Below are 27,802 nucleotides of genomic sequence, written 5' to 3'. Positions count from 1 at the left end.
CCCCCCCCGAACTGCTTTTAGTGTTCATATTTCACGTCTGTGAAAAAGTATTCAGATATGGAACATCACAAAAAAGCCACCCAGAACTGTAGCTGCAGATAATATATTTTTGGTGTCCTCGGTACTACTTTCCCTGAGTTTTCATTTTGTCCGTATCTCCCTTTCTTTTTCCTTCCACCTTGTTTCTCTGTTCCCTTTTGCCAACAACTGAAAATTCAGAGGATAGTTTTAAACTACATATCCAGGGTAGCGAACAGTACTCTGGTCTGCAAGTAACAGTTACTTAAAAAATAAACATAGTTTCCTAATTGTGCCTCTATTGGGTCTATTAAGTAAAAAAATCATCATGATACCTACACAGATTTATAATTTACTTTGCATGTGCCCTACAGCGGCCATTTCTGATATGGAATAACTAGGAAGTGTGATTGTAAGGAAAGAGAGTAATAATTTTCCTATGATGAGACATTTTAATTTTTCTGTGTAGTGGATTCACTGCCCTCTACTGCTTGAGATGAGAGCAAAGCCGTTAGGGAACAACTTAACTTCTCTCAACAATCCAACTGTAACATAACCCGACTTGGAAAACTTGTAATAAGAAAATACTAGTCTCACCTGCTTCTTAAGCAGAATTAAACTTCGTACTAGTAGTAAAGCTTGCCGTTAAAATAACATGCAATTAGACTGAAGGTCTTTGTTATTATCTCATTAAAGTAAAATGTTTGAATTGCATTATACTGCTTTGCACAAAGGGCACAGTATGTATGTGCACCCAAGCAACGGGAGTAAAAAAAACAGTAATTATCAAGAAATTGAGACATGTAGAGTCTTGGATCTTCAGTAACACTTAATATTTAAAACCCCACCCTGACTTCAGACCTAATAGTAAATGAAGATCTAGTCAGTACATTCATTAGATGAAACATGGGTGTTTACTTAAAGTGAGATTTAGCCATCTTTGACTATAAAGGTACCTAGATGACTAATCAGATGTTGACATCTGAAACCAAAACTTTGGTTGTGTCCATGTAATACAATGGAAAGTATGTTCCAGCTCTGGACAAGCTCTTCAAAACTCACTAAAATAGTGTAATATCTCACCTTGCTATGAGGTAATATAACTTGAGGTTGAATGGCAATACGGAATTTCACCATCCTGCTTCTAATACCTAAGCTAGCTTGTCTAAAGAGATATTTGGGCCTTCTGGGGGCGATCAACATGATATATAGATCCAGATTTTAAAAGTGCAGGCAGCTTTTTAACTGTGTTTAGTATACAGGGGGATTTTCAGTACAGCATAGACTTTACTGATAAAAACCTGTGACTTGTATATAAATATTTGATGTATTTAAGATGTAATGGCATAATGTAATGGTACGTAGGTCATTGAGCTCACGAGAAGTATAACAACAGTAACAAGGGCAGTAACAAGGTAAAAATGGCAAGTATATTTTTATCTCAAGATAGCAGCTGGTGACAATATCATCATGCCTGTTCCAATAGGATAATTTCACATTGCAAATATGCAAATCCCAATTCAACAGCTTGTTGAGCACTTCTCACTCTGTTCAAAATATACAAGTAGTGTCACACTGCAGCTTAAGATGTTCTACGGATCACAGTAACTTGCCAAGAGAAAGTGATGAGGAAAAGAGGCAGCTAACACCAGCCAATCAATAATCCTCAGGAAGTACTCCACACTGAGGGTTGGTTTTGTGCATTTTTTGTAAAAACAGACTTCATTTAAGACAACTATCATATGCTGTATTCTATAAGAGTACTCACTGATGCTGCTTCTTAAGCAGCCATGTTCAGACTGTATTTGGAAAACCGTCTTTACTCACTCACTCATACTGAACGCTAGGTCAGGTTTTCTGCTAGGTAATTTTCAGTCTTTCCTTGCTCTCCAGATACTGGTTTTACTTTCTTAGTAAAATACACGGCCTCTTCCCTAGATACTACTCTGTGTCTTAGCTGTACATGTGGCTGGTGAATGACAGTTTCAGCTATTTTCATCATCACTATCAGCTACTTCAACTACTTTCTATTTTGACACAAGACCTCCTAAAGAAGCCAGTCAAGATCAGTTATTGTCCTCCTGTCAGTTACAGTATACATATGGTTTGCATCCAGACCTCTAACGTGGAAATCTATATACTGACACTTTTGAAAAAAAATTATTATCACATACAGTGATACTATATATGGTTTTAATGACAAGCACATATGATCACATACAAACACATATTACCAAAAGGAAGTCATTACAGATAATACTGAAGTCAGACATTGAAGGGGAAAAGGGTGGGGGGAAAAAATAATTCAGGATACAAACCCCAAAAGACTCTTCTGCTCTTCTCGAAACAAATTTTCATACTTTCAAGAAATTATCAGAAATCTTTATGGAGTCCGAGACAATAATTTTGAAAGGGTGAATACTTGAGAAGTGAAAGCGAGCTGTTACAGTCTGGTTGTAGCGAGACTACCAAGTACAAGACACTTGAGTAATACACTTGTAAGGCTGGCCTCATAAAAATTGAGTAGTCTTCCTTGATACTGGGGCTAGCTAATTCAGAGTGATTGTGGAAAGTTTTGAGCTTCACCTTTCTGGACAACAGAATATACACAATCCTTGCTGGGGACTGTATATTGACCGGCACCCTTGTTGGGGGTTTTTTTTGCCTTTTTTTGGTAAATGCTTATCTGCCCACATTACATTGTTCCCACCATTCTAGTATCTTGAATATCATAACATTGAATAAATAAAAGAATTACAAGCATTACCTAGACAGTTGCTTCTTCCAAACTTAGAAGTACTCAAATAGAAAAATAACTATTTAGCATTTTCCCTCAGTCTCATTTCTTTTACCCAGTTTGTTGTTTTGGACTCTCAGAACAAGTACTATAACTGTTTCTAAAGCAGCTACACAAAAGCACTCCAGGATTAGTAATATGTTTATAAATATTTTGGAAGTTAGTGACTTTTCAAACAAATCTTTATGCTTAACTAAATTCAGGCTTACACAAACACACACAGAATACAGCTGTTTTCTGTAACATTCTGCATTTTGTACTGCTGAGTTAGCCTTCAGCTATTTAAAGGAGGTTTGATGAAATCATTGTACAATCACGACTTACAGACTGATGGTGTTTGTTTACAGCATAACGATGTTGCTTAATCTTATTTGTCTCCTACAGCAGCATTTCAGTAAGAAGATGCTGCTTTTTTCAGAGAGTCTTAAAGAACAGCTTGGGCTTTCCACCTCCCTCACTATACCCTTTAAAGACTTTTTTCCTTTTTAATTTGCAGAATATGTTATTGTTTGACATAACCAGAGAATACTATGTACTGAAAACAGAAGCATGCTTATCTAGAGGTGCATGAGAGAGAGACATTAGAATAAAGTTAAAGAAAAAAATTGCAGAGTCAGTTTCTAATGGTATTCAGTCAAATTTTGAAGTTAATATGAAATAAGAGTTTGCAAATAAAATAGAAAGATATGCCAATTTGAATGATCAAATATGTATCCTTGCACTCACCATTTTAGATGATCAATTGATGATGACTAAAATTCCAGGTCTGAATTCATGTCTGCTTGGTTTTCAGCTCTTTTGACTTTTTTCTTCAACATACCCAGCTGATGTAGGGGAAGAAGTTCAAGCGAGGCAAGTTTATGTACCTTGCTGTAAACAAATGAAAAAAGAGCTTATTTCAGTTAAGATTTCCCTTTCTTTGGTCCAAAAGTTAACCTTGGCACATACAGTCCTTTATTATTGCTTTGGACTAGGCATCTGTATATTAATGTATTTGTATTAACATTTTACAAATGGAAATACTGTATGTTATAGATTTATGTCACTATTAAACAGCTAGTGTTGATCAAACGGAAGTCTTTATTTATTTAGCAATTGCCAGTTCTAATCTCCCTCTCTACAACAGCTAACAAAATGAAAACAAATGCAAGCGCAGAACTGTATCTTACAAGAAGAGAATGAAAGTTTCAGTGGAAATCACACTGAGAAAGTTAATTGAGAATACATTAAGACAACTGACGGAACAGATGTACAACATTTTAACAAATGTCTTTTCAATATCATAAAATTGCTAGGTTTATTAATAAAAAGGACAAGGATAAAGTTCACTGCCATCTGAATGCATAGCCAACAAAACCCAGAATTAACGCCTAAAATCTCAACCAGTTACTTGTTTGGGAAACAGTGTAGAGATTTGTTTAATCCCAGAAGGAAACTGTTCAGGAACTGGGGAGAGGCAGTCTGGGATTCCTGCCTGAGACAGCTGCAAAGTGGATCAAATTAGGAACATATCTTTGCTGCAGAGTAAGCCAGCAGTACTGATGACATTTAGGAAGGAAGAGGGGACGGCTATGGGAAGATTTCTTGGGTGCTTTCTCAGTGAGGCAAGGAAAGGTATAGAGTCACTTCACAGGAGAGAGGGAGAAGAAAGTTTCAATTCAAAGCAGTTAGGCACTTCAACACAGACTGGGAAGGAAGAGGAGCTGGTTTCTATCGCAGTGCTCCAGGAATGAATATAACATTGCAAAAGGCCTTTAGCAGAACCATATTATAGACTTATGACCAAGTTCCTTAAGTTTACCATGATTAATCCCTTACAATTCCTGCAATTATCTTAAAATTTTTATAGCTCACATCCATCTGTTAGATGTTCTTATGACAAAGGAACTGTTCTGGCCCCTTAGCACTAAACTCAGCCCTCACATTCTTGCCCATTTGCCGCTACGGGGCACTGTTGCTTTGTTTAAAGGCGCAGGGAGCTGCGACACTTCACCTCCCCCTCTTCAGCTAACAGACCTCTTTCTAATTTCTTTCCCTTAGGTGCAGTTCCTGTACTTGCAACATAACAAATGCCCACAATGCCAGTAGTGCCATCCGACTGGTCTGTTCCTGCCCTATATTCAAAAGCAATATAGTTAGTATATAAAGCTGATTTCACCAACAAATCTGCAGCGGTACTTGTGCACAATAGTTTAGCTAGAGCAGCAGTTCCCCACAATACTTGAACTCCTTCTCGTACTTTTAATAATAAGGCAGGATTGGTTTGTCAGCATATTCAAAAGTATTCCAAATGCAAATTTCAATGTCAATAGTTCTATTTCTTCTGAATAACAAATGTCCAAGTAGAGAGTGTAGAGAGTGTTATTTCTCCTGCTATTCCTGGTTCAGTGCATTGGGAGGATGAAGGAATTTCCCTCGTTCGAACTATTCAGCAATTGCTGCCTATGCTTCTGCTTTGACACCGACTAGTCTGCCCTGTCTTATCTTCTGCATGACACAAGACTGCCATCTTTCCATCTGTTACTGGAATGCAGACATCACTTCCAGTTGCTATGTTTTTTTCATCCCTAATTCAGATAGTCTAGCTGTTCATAATTTTATGCACCTGAAGCCAAACAGGTTATGTGCCAGCTAGCTAGACAATACAAAACAGACGGAGAAACCCAAGGCAAGTTAAGACCACCGTCGGTTCACTCCTGCCTCCAGTTTAGAATTCATCGCAGGAGCTGTGTCAAACCACAGCAGAAACGTACCCAGTGTCCTTAATTTAGCTCTGTTACCTCATCTAGTCCTTACTCAAGCAAAACCATATTGGCCCCAACTGCTGTGCTAACATTGGCAACAGCTGCTAAAACCAATGTTACCTGGCCTGCCTCTGAAAGTTCGACCAGACCAGAAAGTCTCTGTGCTTCACAAACAAATGAAGCCAAACAGTTCCTCTTAAAACTGCAGCAGAAATGACATTGAGAAAGTTAACTGAGCACACAGGTTTAACCAATTCTGTTCAGACCTTCCTCCTATCTATTCATGCAACAACAGGGATTCAATGTAACAATTATGAGCTTGCTGGATGACTGTACGTGAGGAAAAAACAGGCTTCAGAAGAAGGCTCACTAGCAAGCCAGCATTTCAGACACTGCTCCATTCCTCTGCCGTTAACTGTGACTACCATTCTTAGCCCACCTGACCATTCCATCTGATTGTTTTTCTGCAGCACCCAATCAGTTTAGGTGCCCTTTGTACTCTGGATAACTGAGAAAACTATAGTTGGAAAGACTGAATCTGTAACACCAAGTTTTACCTAGTTTGTTGGGTTTTCCCAGTGTCGTCATCTGTTAGTGTAGTAAGCTGTCTTTTGGCACCAAACTGTGCTTGGAACTCTCTCTTCCCTATTGCATCATCACTCGTGATAAAGAGGCCTCTCGGACATTTTTAATGGATAAAGCAATTATTTCAAGAATTTCAAAGAAATTAAAGAATTAGAAACCAAATACTGTGTCTTCACTTCTCATCTCAGTTCCCTCTCCCCCTAAAAGACATCCAAGTCAGAGTATCTCTGTGTTTTCCAGTTTTACACAGAATTTTTCTCCCCCACTGAGTAACAAGTATTCTCATATATTATAGAAAAGTAATGGTCTCCCCAGCACAGCCTTATATAGCTCTTTGAGTAGAATCTCTCTCTAAAAATAGAAATCTCTCTGACATTGAAGCTCCAGGCAGCATGGAAACTGTTGCATTTCAAGCTGAAGCTTTTGGAAAGCGCGCCCTCTATTTCCTTTACAAGTGTCCCACAAATGTGCAAAATGTACAACCTGTCCTGTCATGAACTTTGAGTAAATGAGATTTTGTTTGCAGCCAGTGCTGTTGCAGCAATAGCTTCTTAGAAACAAGCAATAAAAAAAGAATGCAGCACTGGCAAAAGGTGCTGGATTTACAGCTCTGCAAAAATAACACCCTTTCTTTTCCCCCTGTGCCCTCATACACAACTGCCAGCCTTTCCCAGACTGCCTGACTGGGCAAGATACCCCGAGTTAAGCCCAACACTTGCACTGAGGACAGAAGGACCAATGAAATCAAGCAAATAGAAATCTCGCACATCAGCGTGGCAGTTTTTCCAGTTCTCAGGCAGACATTCCTCTTGGGAATACACAGAAAGGAAAGGGCAGGGGGAGCACAAATCCTCTTGGTCCAGCTTTTGAAGATGCTGACAGCTTGCTCTTACTAAAGTCAGGGACAGAAAAATCCAACTCTGCCAGCTTGCCCGAATTAGACACTGTAAGAATAGGAGGTCTAATTCTTCAAAGCACTAAGTCCAGGAGTATTAAATAGAGCTCAGCACCTCTGTGTCAGACTTGCTCAGACAAGACTGTGCAAGGGCAACAGCCACAGATGGACTATTGACATGGGAGCCAGAAATCTCTCTCAGCTTCCACAGTTACAGTCTGAGAAAAACAGTATTTCCTCAATGTTCTGACTACAACTATCCATTTGCCATGCCAAAAAAGTTATTCTTCCATCACTGTACTATTCCCCTGGCAGCATAGTTAACATGAAATTGAAAGTGCTGTTATTTCCAAATTAATGAATACAAGTGAGTACTGATCTTTAAATCTGAATGACGAGGTGGATATATGATTCCAGCCTACCTCGAGGGAGGATCTTTCAGCCCTCAGTTCCAGGGCAAGCCTCATGCTCTACTTGCGAGATACTTCATTATTACTCTGGTTGGCCCCACACTGGAATTCTGATATATAGCCTTACACAGTATTTTATTTAAGAACTGAAAGGCATCTCATGAATACTAATCTCTATGTCAATTTTATGAAACATGCACAAATTGACAAATGGGTTCAAGGACTGCCTACACAAGAAAGCATTGAAGGGGCCACAAAGTAAATCTTTGCAACAGACATGCTTATTCCTCTTTATTTTATAATTATTTTGAGTTAAAGCCATTTCAGACTAAGCCACGGAAAAAAGAAGGAAGAATTTTATGTGATGGCTTGCATCAGTTCAACTATGACCATTTTAAAGCTTGATCAAATTAAACTAAGGTAAATTCTGAATATATTCTAAGCCTAAAAAAATCAAGACTCAGATAAGGAAATCTATATGGCTTTAATTGTTTGATTAAAAGCACAAGTCTAAATAACTTGCTCAGTGTTGTTATCAGGCGAGTGGTAAAGCCCACAGAGGGAATACTTTTGTCTCCTAGTTCCTTGGAGGCTTCGGAAACATCTCTTGAGAGTCTCCAGCCAGCATTTTCCCCCTCATTAGGGCCTCCAGCACAAGCAGAGAAACCTTGTCTCTTCCGTCGGGACAGCAAAGCAGAAGTAGACCACTGACCTCCCCCGGCAGGCATGCATATCCTGGGTGCGCATCCACCCTCTGAGCCATCATTGCTGCTTTCCTGGCCAGCCTTATTTGAGCCGCCAGGGCTTCTGAACATTCAAATTCCCTGGTGAGTCACAAAAAAGGAGCTGGCCAGGACAGCCGCCAGCAGACAGTGGAAGGCCTCTATGTGAACCGATGTACTGGCGTTCAGAAAATATTCACCCAGTTTGGCAGAGCTTTCCCTTTTAAGTACCAAGATGGGTTGGCCTGATACTGCCCTCGGTTTTAAAACGTTTCAAAACATCACACGCTAAGCATGAGGGATGCAAAGTAAATTAGAAGACTAATAATTGAGTTTGCATGCTTTGTTTCTTTGTTTCTTTGTTTAAATAATGAGTCCTGGGAAATTTGTCTGAAACTCTGCCATGGCTAAAGTCATTAGTCAATATAAATTTGTCCATAAACTGTCTAAGATACGATGAATCAGGCAAGTAGACAACAGTCAGGGAATTGTGAAATTTGGGTGAAACAGTGAAATAAGCAATTCTGAAATACGTTCAGTAGAGAACTTTCCAGGGAAGTAGAGAAGCTTGACTCTAGCTAACTTATTTTGAGAAGTGAAATAAATAGATATAGTTCAAGAGAGAACAACATGGTGTAGTTTATGTGAATTCCTGGTAAATAAAGCTATCTGCTTTCACAGAGGATCATTTTCTTTAGTCAAACTCTAAGTTTTACTCAGTTGAACAGTCCAGCTAAAAATGACTGCAAGTAATGGAAGCTGGAACTCAGTCCCTGTATTGAGCTCTCAGCTGAGCTGGGGCCACTTTTTTATTCATAATTCTCCAATGACTTGGAGCTTTGTGCTTTCCTTTGAAGATCAGGCATTAGCCACTTTATTTGTTCACAATACAATAACTGTTTAATGTATATTATCTAGATGCTGCATTTACCAGATGCTTGTGTTCTTTGGTTTCTTTGAACAATCTAACTCATTTGTGCTAATGCAGACCCAAAAGCCCCCCTACCCTGTAACCTGAGATCTGGCCCAACTGTGCTAAGCACTGTACACACAGAAAGCTCTCATAATAAACACATTGCCACTGCTTTCTCCATTGGAAGTGAGGCAAAGCTTCTAGTTACCTCTTCAGGATCCTTCTGCTGTTGACTGAATCGCTGCCTCGGCAGTGAGGCAAGTAGCAAGAAATACATCACTGGGCACGCATTTCAATATAACCTTGACATCATTGACAGTGATAGCTACAGCCCTCACTGAAACAGAAACCTGCAAGACGGCATTCGTTTCTTCTTGCTGCCTTTGCTATTCCTTTCAGGAGGATGATCATATGCCATGCTTGTATATTTGCAAACTCATGACATAACGTTAAGGGATTGTCATAAACAATACCATTTCAGGGAATGGACTGAGGAGACTGAATAACGATTTCATTTTAACTGTCACTGGAGTAGTTTTGCTCTGAGGATTAAATGTGTCATCTCGTATCATATTTGTAATTAGAACCCTCCCTCCCTCCCTGCCTGTTCCCTGTTCCCCCACTTCAAGAGAATTTGGGCAGATGACCAAGGGAGTGAAAATGAGACAGGGGAGCTACACAGGACAGAGTAATTGATACAGGATATGAGCTAGGAATGAGTGGGTTTGACAAAGTGCACAGTAGTAGCTGAGTGGCTCATTTGCCTGCTAGTACGATGGATTTATGGCCTGTATGTCACTAATTAAGAAGCCAGTTGTCCCCCCAGCCCCTGCCACCCCAAGAGACCACACACCCCTTGTGTCCCCCTGCAAACACTGCTTAGTCTGAAAGACAGGGAACGGGATAAACAATGAAATTACAAAAACATACTTTGAACTAAACTGAGGAAAGTATAAAGATCTCCAGCAAACTCTTTCCTTCCGAACTCACCATTCTCCCACCAAGACAGAAAGATTTTCACATCTCAGCACCATTCTTATCACAGTGCTGGGTAACTTTCCAGCTGGTAACAGAGTCCTCTCTTGTCCAAAAAGACTCTCTTCTCTTCCTTGCTATGTTTTACCCACAGCAAGGAAGATGCCAAAAGTGGTCTGAAGCTCCCAATGATGTTCCTGGGATGATATACCCTCTCCTACGGCTCAGGTCTGTGCCAAAGGGCAGACAAAAGTTATTCTAGCAGAAAACTCCTAATTATCAGACTCAGCCTAATGGCCCTGTAATCAGTCATAGCTGGGACTTGCAAATCTGCCTCAAACCTCGTTCATAAACAACTTCTCACAAGTTAGTTAATCCTAGACTACGGAGCTCATTTTGCAGATCTGAGGTACAGGAAAACTAGCTGCAGCTGAAACTCACAAGCCTGCCTCAGTTCTCCTGAGACAAACCTCAGGACAACTCCAAACTCCACAAAAGCCCAGAGCAGTCCAGGCAAAGCAAGGAACCACCTATTGAATTTGGGACCCATTTAATGATGGCTGAATGCAAGCTTGCTCAGTATGAACACTGCTGTGCTCTTGTCCCTTTACCCTAAATTATAGAAGTGAGTTTGAAGCAATGAATAGCACTGAAACCCTCAAATTGTCCTCAAGTTAGAGGAACTCAAACCAAATGAGTCCTTAACTTGGCAACAATTCTGCCTTAACCAGAGACAGTAAGTTGGCCTCTCAGCACTGACCCCAGTATCTGTGCTAGTGCCAGTTGTAGCCTTGGCTCTGGAGCCTATAACCCCAACTCCAGTCAAGACTGAGGGATGGGCCATCCAACCTCCAGCACGGATAAATAAGCCAGGGTAAATTCCATCCTTATTGACTTCACAATTTAAAATTACAAACTATTCGTCAAAATAGCACAGCCTAGATCCATGCACTTGTTCTCCCATTATTGTAGTTTCCACTATTGAAATGCAGCAAACAGTAAGCACGCTTACTAACCCCACATTAGGCCCCAGGGCTCTGCCAGCATAACCCACTCCAAGAATGGTGTTTTTTGCCACCTCACATCCTTACTCAGCACAGCAAAAATGCCCAAGTCTGGGCTGTTCCTCCAATCCTGGTCAAGGTCTGGAACCTCAGTTCCACACTGCCACCTGTAACTGAAAACAGCGGCCACATCAGCACACTTTACACATGACGATGCTGCAAAAGCAGTAAGAGCTTTTGCTTTTTAAGTTACATCTGGAAGTTTGGAAAGTGGTCTCAGCAGGCCTCTGGATAGCTAATGTTGATTTTCATTAAGTCAGAACACGGCACTCTGTGTCAGGGGCCTAGAAAAATCACGTGTGTGTGTCAGTGTTTTAAAAGGATAAACACAAGTAATGATCTGTTCTGACATCAGGTCTGACTATATGACTGGAAGAGTCAGTATGGTGACTTAAAGAATCAGGAATATGCAATTAATGCCTACGGAAAACTGCATATTTGAGCTCTCTCCGAACAAGATTAACTCTGTCAGGGAAACTTGTAATCACGTTGATGTAACATGCTTTCTCTAAAGGACTTGCCATGACACCATAGATTTTGTCTGAGAAATTTAAAACAGCTCATTCCTAAGCCACTTAACAGCACGCATTCAGTTTGTTCTAGTTTACAGTTAAAGCCATATGAATGTATTTTAGAGCTGAAGACAGTCTCTTGACCCCAGCACCCCACCCTCTGTTTCTGCCTCCTCTCTTTTTCCTTCCATTTGTCTCCAAGGACCTGCAACTCCTCTTCCTACAGGATGGCAGTTGCTGGCATGGTTCAGGCATACCTGTTCAGTATCTTCCTCATACAGTTATCCCACTTTCTAGTTCTGCAGCTAGCCCATACATCTTTGCTCTACAGCACTGCACAATGTGATACAAACTCAACAGAATGGACTAAAATATACCTCATACCATGTATCTCACAGTTAAACAAAGAGGAAGTAGATGGCCACTTTTTCCCCATTCCCTCTGATTTATACAGAGGAATAGAGAAATAGTTTTTTTAAGAAACTGCATTGCAGGTCTGAAAGTGCTTAAATTTTTAGTTATTTCTCACATACCTTTGCTGCTTTCTACCAGCAGTTGCAAGTCTAGGCTAGTCTAGGCTAGAAATGCTGTTCACTTTTGTAACAGTGTACATATACCCTACTATTAGCACCACCAGAAGGTAAGTACTTTCAGATGGCAGTTTTTGCTTTTTACCTTTCATTTATCTGTCCTTTAATTGCAATTTTGGTATAAGAAATGCACCACTTTTTCTCCTGGAAACACCCAGTGCATGGTCTTAAGACCATATTAACTGTGTAAGTATATAGCAGCCCAAGATTAGGCAGTGGATACGCTTGCCCCAAGGACTGTAGAACTGTAGAACTTCCAATGTTGCCTCGAACTGTTCAGTAGCAGATACTAAAGACATTTTTATTTCTTCTCTGTATTAGGCTATATTATTCTCCCTTAACCTTATCATCACAGAAATTCCTTTCTCCAGGCCATAAGCTATAGTAGTATAGTTACAAGACTTTTGATGCTACCTATATACTAAAGCACTCAGTAAAGATGAATTATTTTCTCAATCCCAAGAAAGCACTGAGAATCGAATTATCCCTTTGCACAGGGGTTGGTGGGAAAGAAGAAATGAAAACATAGCTACAATATTCATGGAGAGATCAAAGCTCCTTAGGATTTAAAAATAAGCCAGTCACTATTCAAGCAGGGCAAGGAGAAAAAGGGAATGGGAATAGAGCGGACTATGCACAGCCACAATACTGAGAGGCAACGGCATCATTCCTCTCCTTGTCACATGTTCACCAATTCACTAGCAGCACTAGTGAAAAAGAAAATCAGCACGACCTTTTAATTTTGACACATCAGCTGCAAGTATGCAGTAGTAGGCCCCCCAAAAAATAATCCATAGCCAGGCTATACACTAGATGTGTTGTACAAAATGAATAACAAACTTTAAGTGCTGTACCCAAGTTCACTATTGGGAAATCTGCTGCGTAGCCAGCATACCAGATCAATATTTCAGAGGTCATTATCTCATCCCTTCTTCAGCTGCTAACTTTGGATTTCTGCCAGAGAAAGGCAACCGCTAGCAAGATGATACACTAGTACATTAGGCAAAGTTTTTGGGAATTTGAGCAGGCTTTTCTTTTCACTGAGATCAGTCTGCTCTCTGGTTCCAAATGGCACAAGTGTTCCATCAATGTATAAATGGTGAAACACGTTCTTTAACCCTCTCACAACTGTATGTGTAAGAAGTTGTACCAAACTGCATTTGTTGAATACACTATGAAGAGAACATTATGGGAAGGAGGAAAAGACAATTACCAAACTGAACCAGTGCACCTAAGAAGTGTGATTTCACATGTACAGTGCAACAGGAGGACTGACTGGAGACAGAGTTAAACAATAAGTAAAGCAATAACTAGATGGTACCATCACCCCTCTGCAATAATGTCCCATGAACTTTTACATGAGTCAACCGTGACTAAAGTTTTACTTTAGCTGTGAGTTGGTAAGTAAAGCCATAATTGGATCAAGGGGTTTTAAAGTTAAAAAGTACCTTCATTTTATGTAGCTTAGCACCCTACAGCACATATTTTGACATAAACTACCATAAGATCACTGTTCAACTATTCTAATGATGATCTTGGCGATAATCTGTCCTGGTTTGAGGACAGCACTCCCATGAACTCAAAGAGTAACATCCTACCTCTCCCTCTGGAAAAACTTTTTAGATTTAATTCAATTGTTCAAGGATTGTATCAGACACTAAAGAACATTAAGTAACAAAAATATGTCTGGACATATTAACCCTTTCTCCTTTGATCTCTCTAGTGTATTTTCATATTTTAAAACCCATTTGGAAATATAATTAGCTTTACAGGCAGACATGAAAGCCATGTCTACAACAGTGAATGTGTCTAGGAGCCTTCCCTGAATACCAGAAGCAGAAAAGTGTGTGCTGAACTGCCAAATTCCCAATATCATTATCCCGCTACTGGGAAGAATTTGGTGACAGAAAATATTTCTGCGCTTGCTTTACAAGCCAAAGATACTTCGTTATTCAAAGCTTCCTCTCAGGAAAAGCATCCAGCAGATAGATTAGAAGCATCTTTGTTTACCCAAATTAATTAATTTGCACAGTCTCACTAGTCCTACTGTGCAAATTCAACAAATGCTCCCCTAAGAATGGGACACAGGGACTTTAAAGGTAAAATATAGAAAACTATATTTTACTATACTTACATTATCGATATTTATACTAGCTAAAGTCACAGCACTCCTAGCACTATACACTAGCTAAAGTCACTTTAGCATCTGACATGCCCTAGGGGCAAGACTCCTTATTGCATGCCCATACATTCAGAGGAGCTAAGGATGGGTTGCCTCTCACGCTCCTGATGAATTTGCCCTGTCTAAAGGTTTTATAATGTGGCTTTTACTGTGACTGAGTCTGAAGGAAACTACCTTGTCTGGTGGAGATGTTCAGTATCCAGAGGATGGGAACTTGTAGCAGCTTGATGCAAATTCACCTCCAGGCAGTACAGATGTAAATAGCTTGAGCCACATCATGAAGCAGATTCATACTCAAATATAGGCATGGCTAATGAAAACAGACTAGACTTCGGTATACCAGCTCTAAAGAGGCCCTTCATAAGAGCAAAATGTATACAGCCATCATGGATTTTGAGAGTCTGTATACAGAATACTTCTACACAGGTAAGCCATCCCACTCAAACTCCAGTCTATGACACTGCATTATCTCAATAGTCTATATCCCAGCTTGCTTAAAATTTAATCCCTAAGCTTGAGCTCTGGCCTGCCAAAAATGCCAGGTCTTCAGTTTAGACCAGAACTGGTATTTCCAATTTCCAAGTTATGTGGACACAAAGTCCAGACTGGAGTTTTAGGCAGGAACATTTCCTAATTATATCATTTTGAAAACCTCTCAAGGAACTCCTAAACTATGCTACCATTACTCAGTTATGAGAGCTGCTCAAATTCCCTTTCTGAAGATCTGATGACTCTTCCCTGTCTGCTGATCTCTACCTTTCTATCTACTGACAACTACTTTCTCTTTACATAGATATTCAAAGAGGAAACTAAAACCACAAAGGTCATTCAGTTTTCCTCATGTATGGGCACGAGGTCTGATAACTAGCTGCAGCTTGCCCTGTTTTGTTACCCTGACACGTGGACAAGGAAAATGAAACACTTTCTGACCTTAGATTTTTCCCAGCTGTCTGCCTGAAGCATGTCATGATCTCCAATATCCGTGTGTCACCAATGACCTTCACAAACACTGTATTAAAGAGATGAATTTTAACAAATTTAGCTGCAGTGTTCAAAACATTGTTCAAAGTATGAGGAAGAGTTGGCAAGGTAATAGCTGTGAAGACTTTTGCTTTCTTGCTGAAGACAGCATTGTTATTCTGGAGTTACAATAGGAGCTGCATGTTAACCCTGTAACAGAAAGCTATCTGTTGTATAGACAAACTTAATGCATAATAAACTGTTGTATGGGTACTAATTCCATGTGCTTGAAAACCCAGAGTGAGCTCAAGACCTGAATGGCATGTTCATATAGACATTAATAACACACAAATACATGCTAACTTCACGTCTCGGTTCATCAACCAGTAAAGCAAGTGGTCTAACTTTATTATGGTTTTAGTAGGTTTTGGGTTGGGGTTTTTTTTTTGCCTTTTTCCGTCAGATTCTCTCAGTATTTTAAGTGTATAGCCTACAAGTTGCAGTCACGACTTAGCTTCCAAACCATGATGCAGGTCAAAGCATCTTAAATAGAGTTATTCCAGCAAAAGCTTTGATTCCTTGTATGAAGCAGGATCTACAGGCTAATCGACAGGCTATTTCTTTGTTTCCAGAGGTGTTGATTTGAAGCTGGAAACTGACAGTTTGTTTTCAGATAGAGCTGACAAAACATAGACATTTAAAACTACAAATATAATTTTAAATAGTGGCAAGTTTAGAGATGGAAGGCAAAGACTGAATCCTCATGGATTGGAAAGGTCACAAAAAGGCTTGTGTCACTGAATATAATTTTTAGTAGATGGCTAAATAGCCAGAGAACAGAGAACTCATATCTCAATTTTTGGATGGGTACTAATATCTATATGAAGTCCATGCAAAGAAGAAACAGGTCACCTTTTTCTTAAGACTTGCATTTATACAGACCATTCTATAACTTGTGATGGCAAAGCTTGGGGATGAGGAAGAAAGAACATTGTAAGCAAAAAGAAGGGATGTGAGATTATCACTGTGTCACCTCTATTGATTATGTGACCATGGAGTACCTCACACGTGTCCCACCACCTACCTGGGACGGTTCAGAACATTGTTGGTAGAAGGGCTGGTGCTCTGGACTGAGGAGCACTGGCAAATGCTGATTTGCACTAAGTTATGAGATGAGACCCAGGATTCTGACTTAGCAAGATCAGTGTTTACCAGCCTGAAATCTCTGAGCCATTTAAAGGACCTACAGACATCCCTAAAAAAGCCAAACACATTATGAGGTAGGCTTAACTTAGTGTACAGACATTTATATCTAAAAGCCAAAAAGCTTACTAACTGAAGGTTACTTTTTTGTCTAAAGGACTTCTGCAAGCATAAACATTGTAAAAAAAAAAAAAGCCTTAGAACCCCAATTTATAAACTGTGCCTGAATTCAGTTCATTTGTAACTACATTTTGAATTCCCTAATTTCATACAACTAAAACCACTAATACACTAACAACTGTGCGACTTGGTGCTGCTGCTTCCTGCTCATAGTAAAGCATTGTACATTGTTAATGTTATTAGAGTGACAGGTAACTTTTAAATACATTTAAATACATTTACTACCAACTACCTTTGCTGTAGGGTTTATAATAGAAGAGATGAAATGACTTTTTTCATTTGTTTTTTTAAATACTGTCTACAGGAAACTGACCTTTGATGCCTGATCCTGAACTTCATGACTAACACCTACCTAATCAATTAATGTGAAAAGTAACTTCTGGACAGTATGAGCTAATGCCTGGTAAAATTAAACTAAGTATTGATTACATTATCCTATTTATGCTGGCCTTAAACATATTTAAGAGAAACATGTTAGCCAGCTAAATTTATTGCAGCAACTAGCACGCAGGTCTTTAATTGTGGCAATATTAAGTTGTACTTAGTGAAGTGGCAAAGCTGGGTTCCACATACACTTTGTGTACTTCCACATGTAGTACTATTTACCACTTTGTCAGCAAGCAGAATACAACTTTGTTTAATTGTTTAGATTTTGGATCACTTAATCACTGCCCCTGTCTTTTGAATCACCACCTCTTTTATGGCCAAGACTAAGTCATACTCAAGTCAGTTGACTGCTTTATTATTTCTGGTATGTAGTCCATTTAACCTGGATTTTTAACTTAATTTTACCTTCTGTTAAAGCTAAGATATCTGACTGTATCCAAAATGTTTTAGATTCAGAAACATCAGATCTATATTCCGGGTGTCAAATGTTAGAATTTTAAGTTGTTTCTTTTAGGGAAAACATTAGGGAAGTGCATCAAACACTTGTTGCTTTAATACTAGTATGAAACAAGAAAGAAGAGGCAGTTTGTCCCCGCTCCTAGCCCCACTCCCCCTTTCCTGCATACTGATACCTATTATCTCTGCTTCTTTCCCCTTTTCATCTCTCTGACGATATAACTGAATAGTTGTATCTAAGAAACCAGACATCCTCTTCTATGCTCAGACCTGTATTTTTTCCAACACTAAAAGAATAGTTATTTCTGGAATTTTAAAAGCCCCCTTATAACACTCATTTCATTCACAAGATACTTCTGTATCCAGAAACAGTTCTCAAGACAAATAGACAAAACTGATACTTGTGCTTACAAGTGTAAAACAAAGTACTGACAACAACTGAGAGGTTTTAACTGTGCTTACCATCTAGTTGCATATTCCTGCCTCAAACTAGTGTAAGGACCACATGGTATATCCTGGGGAGAGAAAAAAAAACACCTTTAGATACCTGCCTTTTGAAACCTCCTCATACTAAAAAATCACTAATGGTTACTCAGTTACCTGCCAGGCAACCCCTGATAAGAGATACTAAAATCTTAATGTTACACGCAGAAAGTCACGTAAAGTGGCAAGTAGATAGAACCTGCTTCTAAAATAAAAATTTATTACCCAATTTCTGTATAATGGGAAGGCCTAGACTGATTGTTTTTTTCTAAAGAGAAAATAGGTCACTGCAAGACATTTAAGGGCACAGTTTGCTATTGTAGTAAAAAATACTGCTTTAAAAGCTGGCTAGTCATTGGATCGGAGAAAGTAACCTTAAACTGGAAATCATTCTTCTACAGGGACATAACAGTAGTCAAAGGACATATCCTTGTTAAGCACCCTTCACCCTTTGTTATTGATGTTTAATCATCAGCCTAAAAGAAAACACAAAGTCACTGCTGGTAAAGTTTGCAGCTGACATAACTAAAGTAGTAAACAATAATGAAGACAGGCAACTGATCTGCAGAAGTCCCATTTGCCTGGTAAGCCGTGTTATTTTGGGCAACATGTTTCATCATAACAAAACACAAGGCCAACCATCAAAGACTCATGACTAACACTGCGGGCTTACATGTGTAAGCAAGGTTCACTGAGACTGGCTTCAGGCCCTGAGGGCCATACAACAGTTCAGAAGAGGGTTCAGAAACCAGGTAGGATATTCAACTGAATAGGACCTTCCAGAGGTGACCCCTCAATGAAAGAAACTACTGTCAGTATGAGCAAGGGATCTTAAATTGCAGGGCAGTGTATTTCCACTCTGTGCAGTAGCAGTATTTTCTGTTCTGCTGTCTAAAAGCTGCTGTCAAACTGAAAAAGGATCAGTAAATAGTTCTGACAATAATTCATGGTTTCAAAAGCTTGCTTCGAATTGAGAATATTGCTGTGCAAATATATGTATATTTTAAAGCAATAGACGTTTCAATTCAATAGATAAAGGTTTAGGCTAAATGGATTCTCCTTATGCTCAGATTGCTCATTTTCTCGGATTGGTTCCTCAGTCAGGCTGAGCAATCACTGAGCCTGATTTCTCAGTCAGGCTACATCTGAAGCACACCGCTTAGACGCATGTCCCAGACACAGGTATGTCCTCCATTCCAGATACAGGCATGTACTCCTAGCAGCACACCAGAATAAGAGGAAGATATACCTCATCCTTCCCAAAAGTCACTGGTAGAAGCAAGACTATGAAATATCCTAGCAATTTCTTAGTTGTGCAATTGGAGGACCAGGACTGCAGAGTGTCCTCAAGTCCATCTGCCTCGCTTTAAGCTCCAGCTCACTGACCTTGTTATCAGGTTCAACATACCTCAACTCTCTGATCTGCTTATTATAGGGCTCAGACACAGTACCAAGATCATCAGCTGGTAAACTGAGCCCCAGTTGCTGTCTGTGCATCCACTTGCAGCCACAAAAAGTAACAGGTGCATCTACTTCAGCTTTTTAGCTTCATCGGGATTACACTTTTTGAAGCCAGTTTCCCTATTATCCTGGTTTACCGTGTGTTGTTTCATAGCATGGAACAGTTTTGGGTTGTACAAGCTAAACTGCTTTCAGATCAAGTCAAAGGAGCAGATCTAATACCTGCTACCTGGCAAGGAGGCTGCACAAGACAGAATAAGACTAGAGCTAGTTGAAAGTAAAACCACTACAGCATACACAGCATGAAGGCTGGGCACTCAGCATTAGCTTTCTCTACGAAACCCCTCCTTCGCCCCACACTAGTGTGAGCACAGCCACTGTGTATCCCTCAATTTATTCATCTTTCGCTGGTTAAAAAACTGACTGAAATTGCCATGTGCTGCTGGCACCCATGACTTCCCCAGCCCCAGCAGCATCCCACAGCTACCACCAACCCACAGTGAGTTACTATCCCCCCACTTTTCCCCCCTACATACCTGTGCCTTTGGCATGTGATCTCTCAACTTGTGCATCACAGCACCCAGACCTTACTCGCTCATGGTTTCCAGCCCAAGTCTTCACAGAACCACCTTCAGAGAGCATCTGCACAGCCCCCAGTCCCTTCTAGCAGCTGCTTGTGAGTAGGTGCCAGGTGAGGAGGTGAGGAGCCCTCCACCAGCCCCTGTGGCCTTCTGTCCCAGGGAGCAGTGCTGCTGCTGCCTGTGCTCATGCTGCATTGCTCACAGGGGTTCCGCACTCCTCTGCAGTGCTCAGAAAACAGCCAGCATCCAGGCTAAGTTCTTGACAAAGGAAGGTTCCCCTAAGATTAACGTCTCTGTGGAGATGAGGAATCGCTCAGCACTTGACATTTTAAGCAGCGAGGGGCACTCCTGATAGTGGGAAATTCTGGACTCAGGAGTAATCTGGGAACAAAAAGAAATGATGTACTTCAGGTAAATTGTTCAAGTAATCCAAAATTGTTCTTCATACCCTCTAGCAACAGCGATCTAAACACCTGAAATTAGAGAATCTTATAACAAATGGCTCAGAATAAACGGAAGACTTTATGTACAACTATTTATATGCAACACTTTAATACTCTTAAAAATTCAGAAATCTAAAACTCCTTATGGGCAGAGCACGCACAACATTGACTAAGGTCAGTACTGCTGCAATGCCAATACACCTTGTACAACGATTTCCTTAAACTTTTGGATTCAGAGTAAATATTTCTATTGCCATTTCACTGGAAATGTTGTGACTGGAAGAAAACTGAAGTATTCTAATGAGCGCATGATATATAACTTGAATAATAAAAATGAAGAGTCCTGACTGAGGGGGAGCAGAAAAGCAATACAGGCAGCACCAGGGGAAAGTGGGCTAAAACGTTTCAACATGCCGCAGGAGCAGCTGGTGTCTTGACAGGTTTAGCGCTAACAGTACAGTCCCAGTTTTACTGTGTTACACCAGTATTGCAAGCATTGAAAAACTAAGGCAATCTTTAAAAATATGTTTTTCTAGTAGTAAGAGCCCATTCACAAATTTTACGGGAAAAAACAGCTTTCCTTCCTAAAGAAAACTCCAGCCCAAAGCAGACAGAAGAAACAAGAAACTGAGCAAGTGTGGGCTGCACTATACAGCAAGAGCAATCACTAGTTTTGGAAGACTCTCTTCTGTTTTACAACCAAATATGTCTTGCATTAAGTTCCCAAGAACTGGATAAAGGTTTCTTACTGTACCCAGTGTGACCAAGTTGTATTTCTGCTAACAAAGGCAGCTTTTGTTTCCCAGGGGGGGTCATCAAAGGTTTTCTGCCAAAACTTCCTTTGAGAGAAAACTGTCCGCTAAACACATATTTTACCAGGAAGATTCTGCTTTCCACAGATCTTCTTGTTTTGGTGGGTTTTTTTTCTTTTTTTTTTGTTGCTGTGTTTTGTTTTGTTTTTTTCCCCAGAACTCTGAAAAGTTTTGGTTTACAGGAGTAAATTACTTGTTCATTTTTGTGGGTTTCCAGTGAGGACAAATAAACAAAACCAGAAACAATTGCAGCTTGCCTGGCAAGGCAGTCTACATATTGCTGAGTAGCCTGGTGATACCCTGAGGCTAAAATAACACAAGTTATGATGGTCTATTTGTACCCTAGCAGCAACCTGTTATAATTTACGATAGAATCTGCCCTTGCTCATTTTTTGTCAGTGCTCTTTACTCCCTTTTATTACCCCAACAGAAACACACAAAAATAGGATAATACTGAGGTGATTTTATACAGACATTGTTAAAATTTGGGAGGCACAGGTGCCTCTGGGGGAGGCTGAAAAAAGGCTGACATATAGTCAGGAGAACCACACATACAGTCAGAAGAACCATTAATATGTACAGCATGTGCAGCATGACCCTGCAATGGCAAAATCATGTAAAACGTTTGATTTATGTGGATAAACCTGGATATATAATACTGACAAGAAATTTGCTCTAATGTGCTATATGAACTGAAATGCTACCAGAGTGAGGCATAGCAACTTACGGTAATTTCTTTCCTGAGTGACCAGTCAAAGAATGGGCTGAGTTTATTTATGAAGGTCCAAATTTCTCACAATTGTGATCTTTCAACAATTTGCAAGGCAGCAAAATGGACTGAGAGGCCCTTTCAAGAACTTTAAAAGGAAATTCAATATCCTTGTCTATTTTCTTTGAATGGTACCAAGGAGTCTATCTAAAAAAGTACGAAACTGTCTGAGCTGTCTATCAATTCATTTAGCCCTATTAACATGGTACATTTGTAGTTTTGCTTTTTGACAGAAATCACTGAAGTTATGGAAAGGGTAACAGTTTCTCTCCTGAGACAGCTGTATTCTGTGACAGAACTGACCCCAAATTCTCAGACACTTAATAAAGAAACAGAAACAAGTTTTCTTCTCACAATCTAGGTATCAAATTATGCTATTTCAGAGTTCACATGTTGCTATAATTGCTGTTTATGTGGTTTTTGTAAGAGTCACTCCAAATTCTTCCTAGCATCCACATTAAATATTTACATTCAGGCCTAAGATGTTGTGTAAAATTTTAATAGCATACCCTCCTATTTAAAATTATAATCACAAAACCTCAACCCAAATCCTAGTGCATATATGAAGTACAACATTCTAAACACTGTTTAAACTGTCATTTCTTCCCAAAGTACAAGGATGTTTATGCTTTTGCCTAAGGCGAGATAAACAGAGCAGCATACCACTCCATATTTGTAAATGTTAACTCTGCAAGGTAGAAACTGGCTTCTGTATGCACCAAGCTTCTGTTTCTTCACTGCTGTAAACGCCATAATATGACATATGGGTATGTATACATTCAAATAACAAAGATATATGGCCCCGCCACAGAAAAACGTGCAGTCTCACTCTATTCCACATATCATCCTGACTCTAAGAAACTTTTCAAAATTGCCTCCAGAAATGCACCTTAGGTACCAGACCAGTGGCCTAATAGTATATTTGGGATAATTCCACGGGTCTGTGGGATAGTTGCACCCTCAAATCTAGTGTATATCAGAATTAATTTTCCTAGAGTCAGTGGGGACTGTCTCTGCTGCTGTGACCATGGTAGAACTATACTACTTCTTTAAAAATTTTCAAGAAAATGCTATGAAATTTAATAAGGATAACATATCGTCCCACCAACTGAATATCGTATAAGGCCAAAATACTCACACCAACAGGTAGAGAGCAAAGAACCCAAGGACAGCCCTTTTATGTGTATGTGTCATTCTAAAATAGACTCCTGCAAGCATCCTGGTTAATATAACACACTGTTTGCCAAATATGTACTTTAAAAATAGCAGTCAACTGTATGGCATACCTTGAGTGGTGTTAAAGCTGTCTAGGTTTTGTTATACAAAGACTCTGATAGGTTATAACATGCTGCCAGTGGAAAAAGAAGTGAAACACCAAAAACCAAGCTGCAGAAGATTCTTGAATGAGTACTTAATGGGGAAGGTTAAACTGTAACAGGCATGTCTTTAATAAATCGGAGCACTTAGATGCTAAACATGGATCTCCAATGATTCAGATGTTTATAGTTTGGCAACTAAACCTACAGTTGGGCATCTAAGGAAAAGTGTCCAGTATACCAGAAGTGTGTATACCTACAGCTCTAACAGCACATACGTATTGACATTCTGCCCAGAGGAGCCTGAAGTTACACACTCTTCTTTTAAAATCTTGGCATAGATTTCAGCTCTAGTTGTCTTTCTTTTTGGGAGAAACTAATAAGATGTTTCGCACCTCTACTAAACCCTGATCAATTGATTTTTGTCCCAAACTTCTATGTCTCCCTTTTTTCAAAACAAATTCCAGCCTGTTTGACATCGAACTTCGCAAAGCAGAAGTTTTTGTATTTGTTAATACTGGCCCAAACAGTATTAACCTCAACTGGGACACGTTATTAATTTGTGTTACTAGAAATTTATGATCAATAATACTGATCCTTTTTCTTTCATACAGATAAAAGGAAGTTGAGGACATGGTTGCTGCTGTTTTCAAATGAACGCTAACTGTGCGATTTGGAATTTGTTTTTGACTCATTGTAGGTCCGCAGCAAGAGCAAAGCAGCTAAGGCTGGACTGTGTGAGGGAGATGAGGTGGTGTCTATCAACGGCAAGCCTTGTGGAGACTTAACTTATGCTGAAGTTATCGTTCTGATGGAAAGCCTGACTGACGTCCTGCAGATGCTTATCAAGAGGTACAGGAATGCTCAGAATGCTTTGGTGCGATTCTGTTCAGTGAACCACATGGAAAATGCTAGGTTTGAATGCGCTCATTTTGCAGACATATACTGTGAGCTTCTGATAGTTCTCTTATTTATGTCTGTGACTCTGCTTGTCTGTATGGAAAAGGGAGGGAAGACAAAGTATTTGATCTGAAGGACTTAATGTATATAATTTGAACAGTACAGGTCAGGCACAGAATTAAGAGTACAGTCTCCAAACGTAACGATTTTATTTTTCATTAAGTATTCTTAATACTTACAAGGTGTCCATTACCATATCTGCATACTGCAGAGTCTTAAGTTCAATTATTCTTTCTACCCCTTTGAAGTAGTGAAGTGTTGTTATTCCCCATAGATAGGGAAGTGAGGCTTACAAAAAGCAAAGGCTGTATAGATGGAGAAAGTGTGTTACACAGATATGCCTTGATGATGACATGGCAAACAGTCTTCTTGGGTGGTAAATGTGCTAGTAGTCAGGAGGGGGAGAGGGTCTGGAAATCATGAATTCTATTTCTGTAGCTGTTAACACTTCACTAGATGAGGTGGGGCAAGTCACTTACAGCTCTCTGGGTCTCAGCTTCTCCATTTATAAAATAGCGATAGTGAATTTCAGTTTTCTTTGAAAATGCTTTGAGCTTCTCAGAGTAGAGAACCTTCAAGTAAATTTGCAAGCAAGCCAGTATTACTGCTCACTGCACATCAGTCTTTTCTAATGACTGTTCTGTAATTGTCATCAGTGTAATGCATGCAATCTTGACTTCAAAACCACCTACAGTAAGCACATTCTCCCCAGGCTTCGTGAATTCAGACAAGATGAACTCTGAATTGCCTTCAGTGTGGGTAAGAAGAGGAAGAAAAGACCTGAGCACACTCGTAAGGAATTATGGCTTCCCCCCCTGAACTACTGTAGTTCCCTGCGTCTGCTCTCCCACAGGCAGGAGCAGGACAGAAGGGGTCAGGATTCATCACAAGAACTAACAGGGCAGAGTCACTGGAAAGGCCGAAAGGACTCTGGTGCAAAAAGGCACTTGTCTCTGGTTACCAGGAATGTCTAGACAGCATGTGAAATTCCTCTGTGGTTTCTGCAACCTGTGCAAAGGAACTTTCCTAAAGCGTCTAGTAATTCAAAGTTACAATCTGCCTCCAAAACAAGATGCTCTCAAGGAGTATTCATTCTATTTATAACAGACCTTTTGCATGGCCTGTCTGTGCTTGTTGTCTTGGGCTGAGTAATGGATCAATGTGATGAGATGAGGGGAACAGTGATAGCTGAGGATTACAGCTTACCTTCTCCATAGGGTTTGAATGTTTCTCATGTGCTATCTGCATTCTTATGTTTTCAATTCATAACATGACTACTGGAACTGCACTTGTAAAACTTACATTTGTGGCTGACCAGCTGTCTTCTTTGCAGCCATAGAAATAGCTCCCTGTGCTTTGACTCCTGCCTGTTGCTGCACTATAACTGATATTTCAGTTGGTCTGAAGGCCATAGTATGTTCTAGCTGAAAGTGACAGCACATCTTCCATTCACTCTGTTGCCCCTGCTTCAATGTATGGTGAATGGCAAGACATGTCCTGAAAATCAGAACCAAAACAGTGCTTAGACCACATAATTCAGTGTTTCATGGAATGAAACAGCGTCTGTTAGAAATCTTAAGAAAACTGCAGTTGCTCAACACTCTGAAGGTGCCTAAAATGCTCTAAAGGAATTCACCATGGGAATCTGAATTTCTTCCCATCAGCTCATATTCCCCAACTCCCAGCCCCTACTATCAGTATCTTTATGGGAGAATAAACGGCAACACTTCTCTTCTCCTGCCACCTCCTTTTTGGGTAGTAGCCCTCTCAGCACTATCATCAGAAGGATTTTTCAGGAAGTGTCTTAGCATCCTCCAAGAGCAAGGAGAAGCAAACCTCTCCTTTCCTGAGTAGCCACTTGTTAGCAGCCATCTCAAGAAAATGCTGGAAATCATGAGGAAACGATAATGCCTAATCAAAGTGGTGTTCCAATGGTAATCTTTATATCCAAGCTGGCAGGGAAGAATACTTCTCCTTGGGAAGCTTTGGACTGTTCCTGAACTATGAGCACAAAGGATAAGATTTTCATAGACAATCATTGTTGGCCTAATTCTGCTCTTACTAAGCTTACTGGGAGGAAAATTAGGCTTTTAAAGTAGTTTTTAAAATGGTAATTGGCCTTTGATGTCTACAAAAAGTTCTCCCAATCCCCTGTAAACCACAGTCAGTTACTGAACAGCAGTACCCACAAAATCTTTGGTTCACAGGATCAGAGGAAAGAGACACCCTGCAGGGCAGGCACTCTCCAGATGCCATGTGGGGGGAACATCTTACTGACCTTCCCGACAAATGCTGAACAGATGTATCCGGGAAACATCGAGAGTGGGGACAGAAACAGGAACGCTAGCCTGCCCTTTTCACATCAGTGTTAGCAACTCTTGGGCAACTGCTGAGTCTAGAAAGAAAATTTCTAGGGGGAAGTAGGGAGTGTGCTCAGTGCATACCAAAATGAAATGCACCATGTAGGGAGTAAAACATGACTCTGAGACAAACCCTGCCGTGCTGACTCCATGACTTCTGCTTCCTTCCTGGAATTACACCAGGGGTGTTGCTCCTGCAGTGAGCTGGAAAGACCTGAAACAAAAATAATAATTTGACAAAACTGAATCTTAAATGACAAAAAAGAGATCAGACCCAGTACTCTGCCTCTTGACACGTGCATACACGTTTATGTCTATATAGAGTAGAAGTATATCCGTAAGTAGCAAGGGCCTTTTAAGGTGGAAATTTCTCTCTCAGACATACACACAATCACTCAGCTACCAATAAAGGCTAACATTTAGCTGTCCCAGCTCCTAGTTTCATATCTTACAAGGAAATGTTTACAGATTTCTGTAATTTATCTGTACTTAAGAGCAGTACAATTGATCATCCAAATAGCATAAGATGATGGAATCCAGCAGCACTCACAAGGAGTTCCTTAAATTAAAATCTGTCTGACCTTTATGTAGCTCCATATGTGGTTTAATGGATGTTACATGATTTGTACCATTTGAGGCAGACCCAGACTGCTACAAACAGTACACTGCATGGCTAGAAATGCTAGTGATATTGAAGTTTCTTCAGTGAACTGACAGATTTATTTCTTCTGTTGCTTTTTCCAGCCTTTCTTCGTAGGGGTTTCAAAAGTTTCAGAATACCTGGGACTCGCCTTTGATTTCAGACATCTCTGTAATACTTGATATTAATACTTCACCGCGGGTACCTACCACTTCCCTCATTTGAAAAAGTGCTTTGCTACCGTCTAGTCAACAGAAAGCCTTAATAACTTGCTGCAGTATTGCTGTATAGAAAAGGTTTCTGCTTGAATTAATAGTAGTCAGTACAGCTCAGAGTACTCAAAGAAGAAGCTAGAGAGTACACTAGGAGTCCTAACACCAGTGA

The 27,802-nt window shown here is 40.0% G+C and overlaps 1 protein-coding gene across 2 annotated transcripts in view; it reads left to right on the top strand.

Annotated features, from left to right (window-relative positions):
• SYNPO2 (synaptopodin 2) overlaps positions 1-27,802 on the top strand; it is a 91,234-nt gene that overhangs the window by 38,929 nt on the left and 24,503 nt on the right. For both annotated transcript variants that reach the window (XM_009887886.1, XM_009887887.1), the window contains exon 2: positions 24,159-24,310. In XM_009887886.1, coding sequence (XP_009886188.1) covers positions 24,159-24,310 — 152 coding nt within the window. The remainder of the gene's footprint in view (positions 1-24,158; positions 24,311-27,802) is intronic.

The sequence above is a fragment of the Charadrius vociferus genome, unplaced genomic scaffold, assembly GCF_000708025.1.
Source record: "Charadrius vociferus isolate BGI_N301 unplaced genomic scaffold, ASM70802v2 scaffold806, whole genome shotgun sequence".
Classification (NCBI taxonomy): domain Eukaryota; kingdom Metazoa; phylum Chordata; class Aves; order Charadriiformes; family Charadriidae; genus Charadrius; species Charadrius vociferus.
This window is presented reverse-complemented; position numbering and strand designations above follow the sequence as displayed.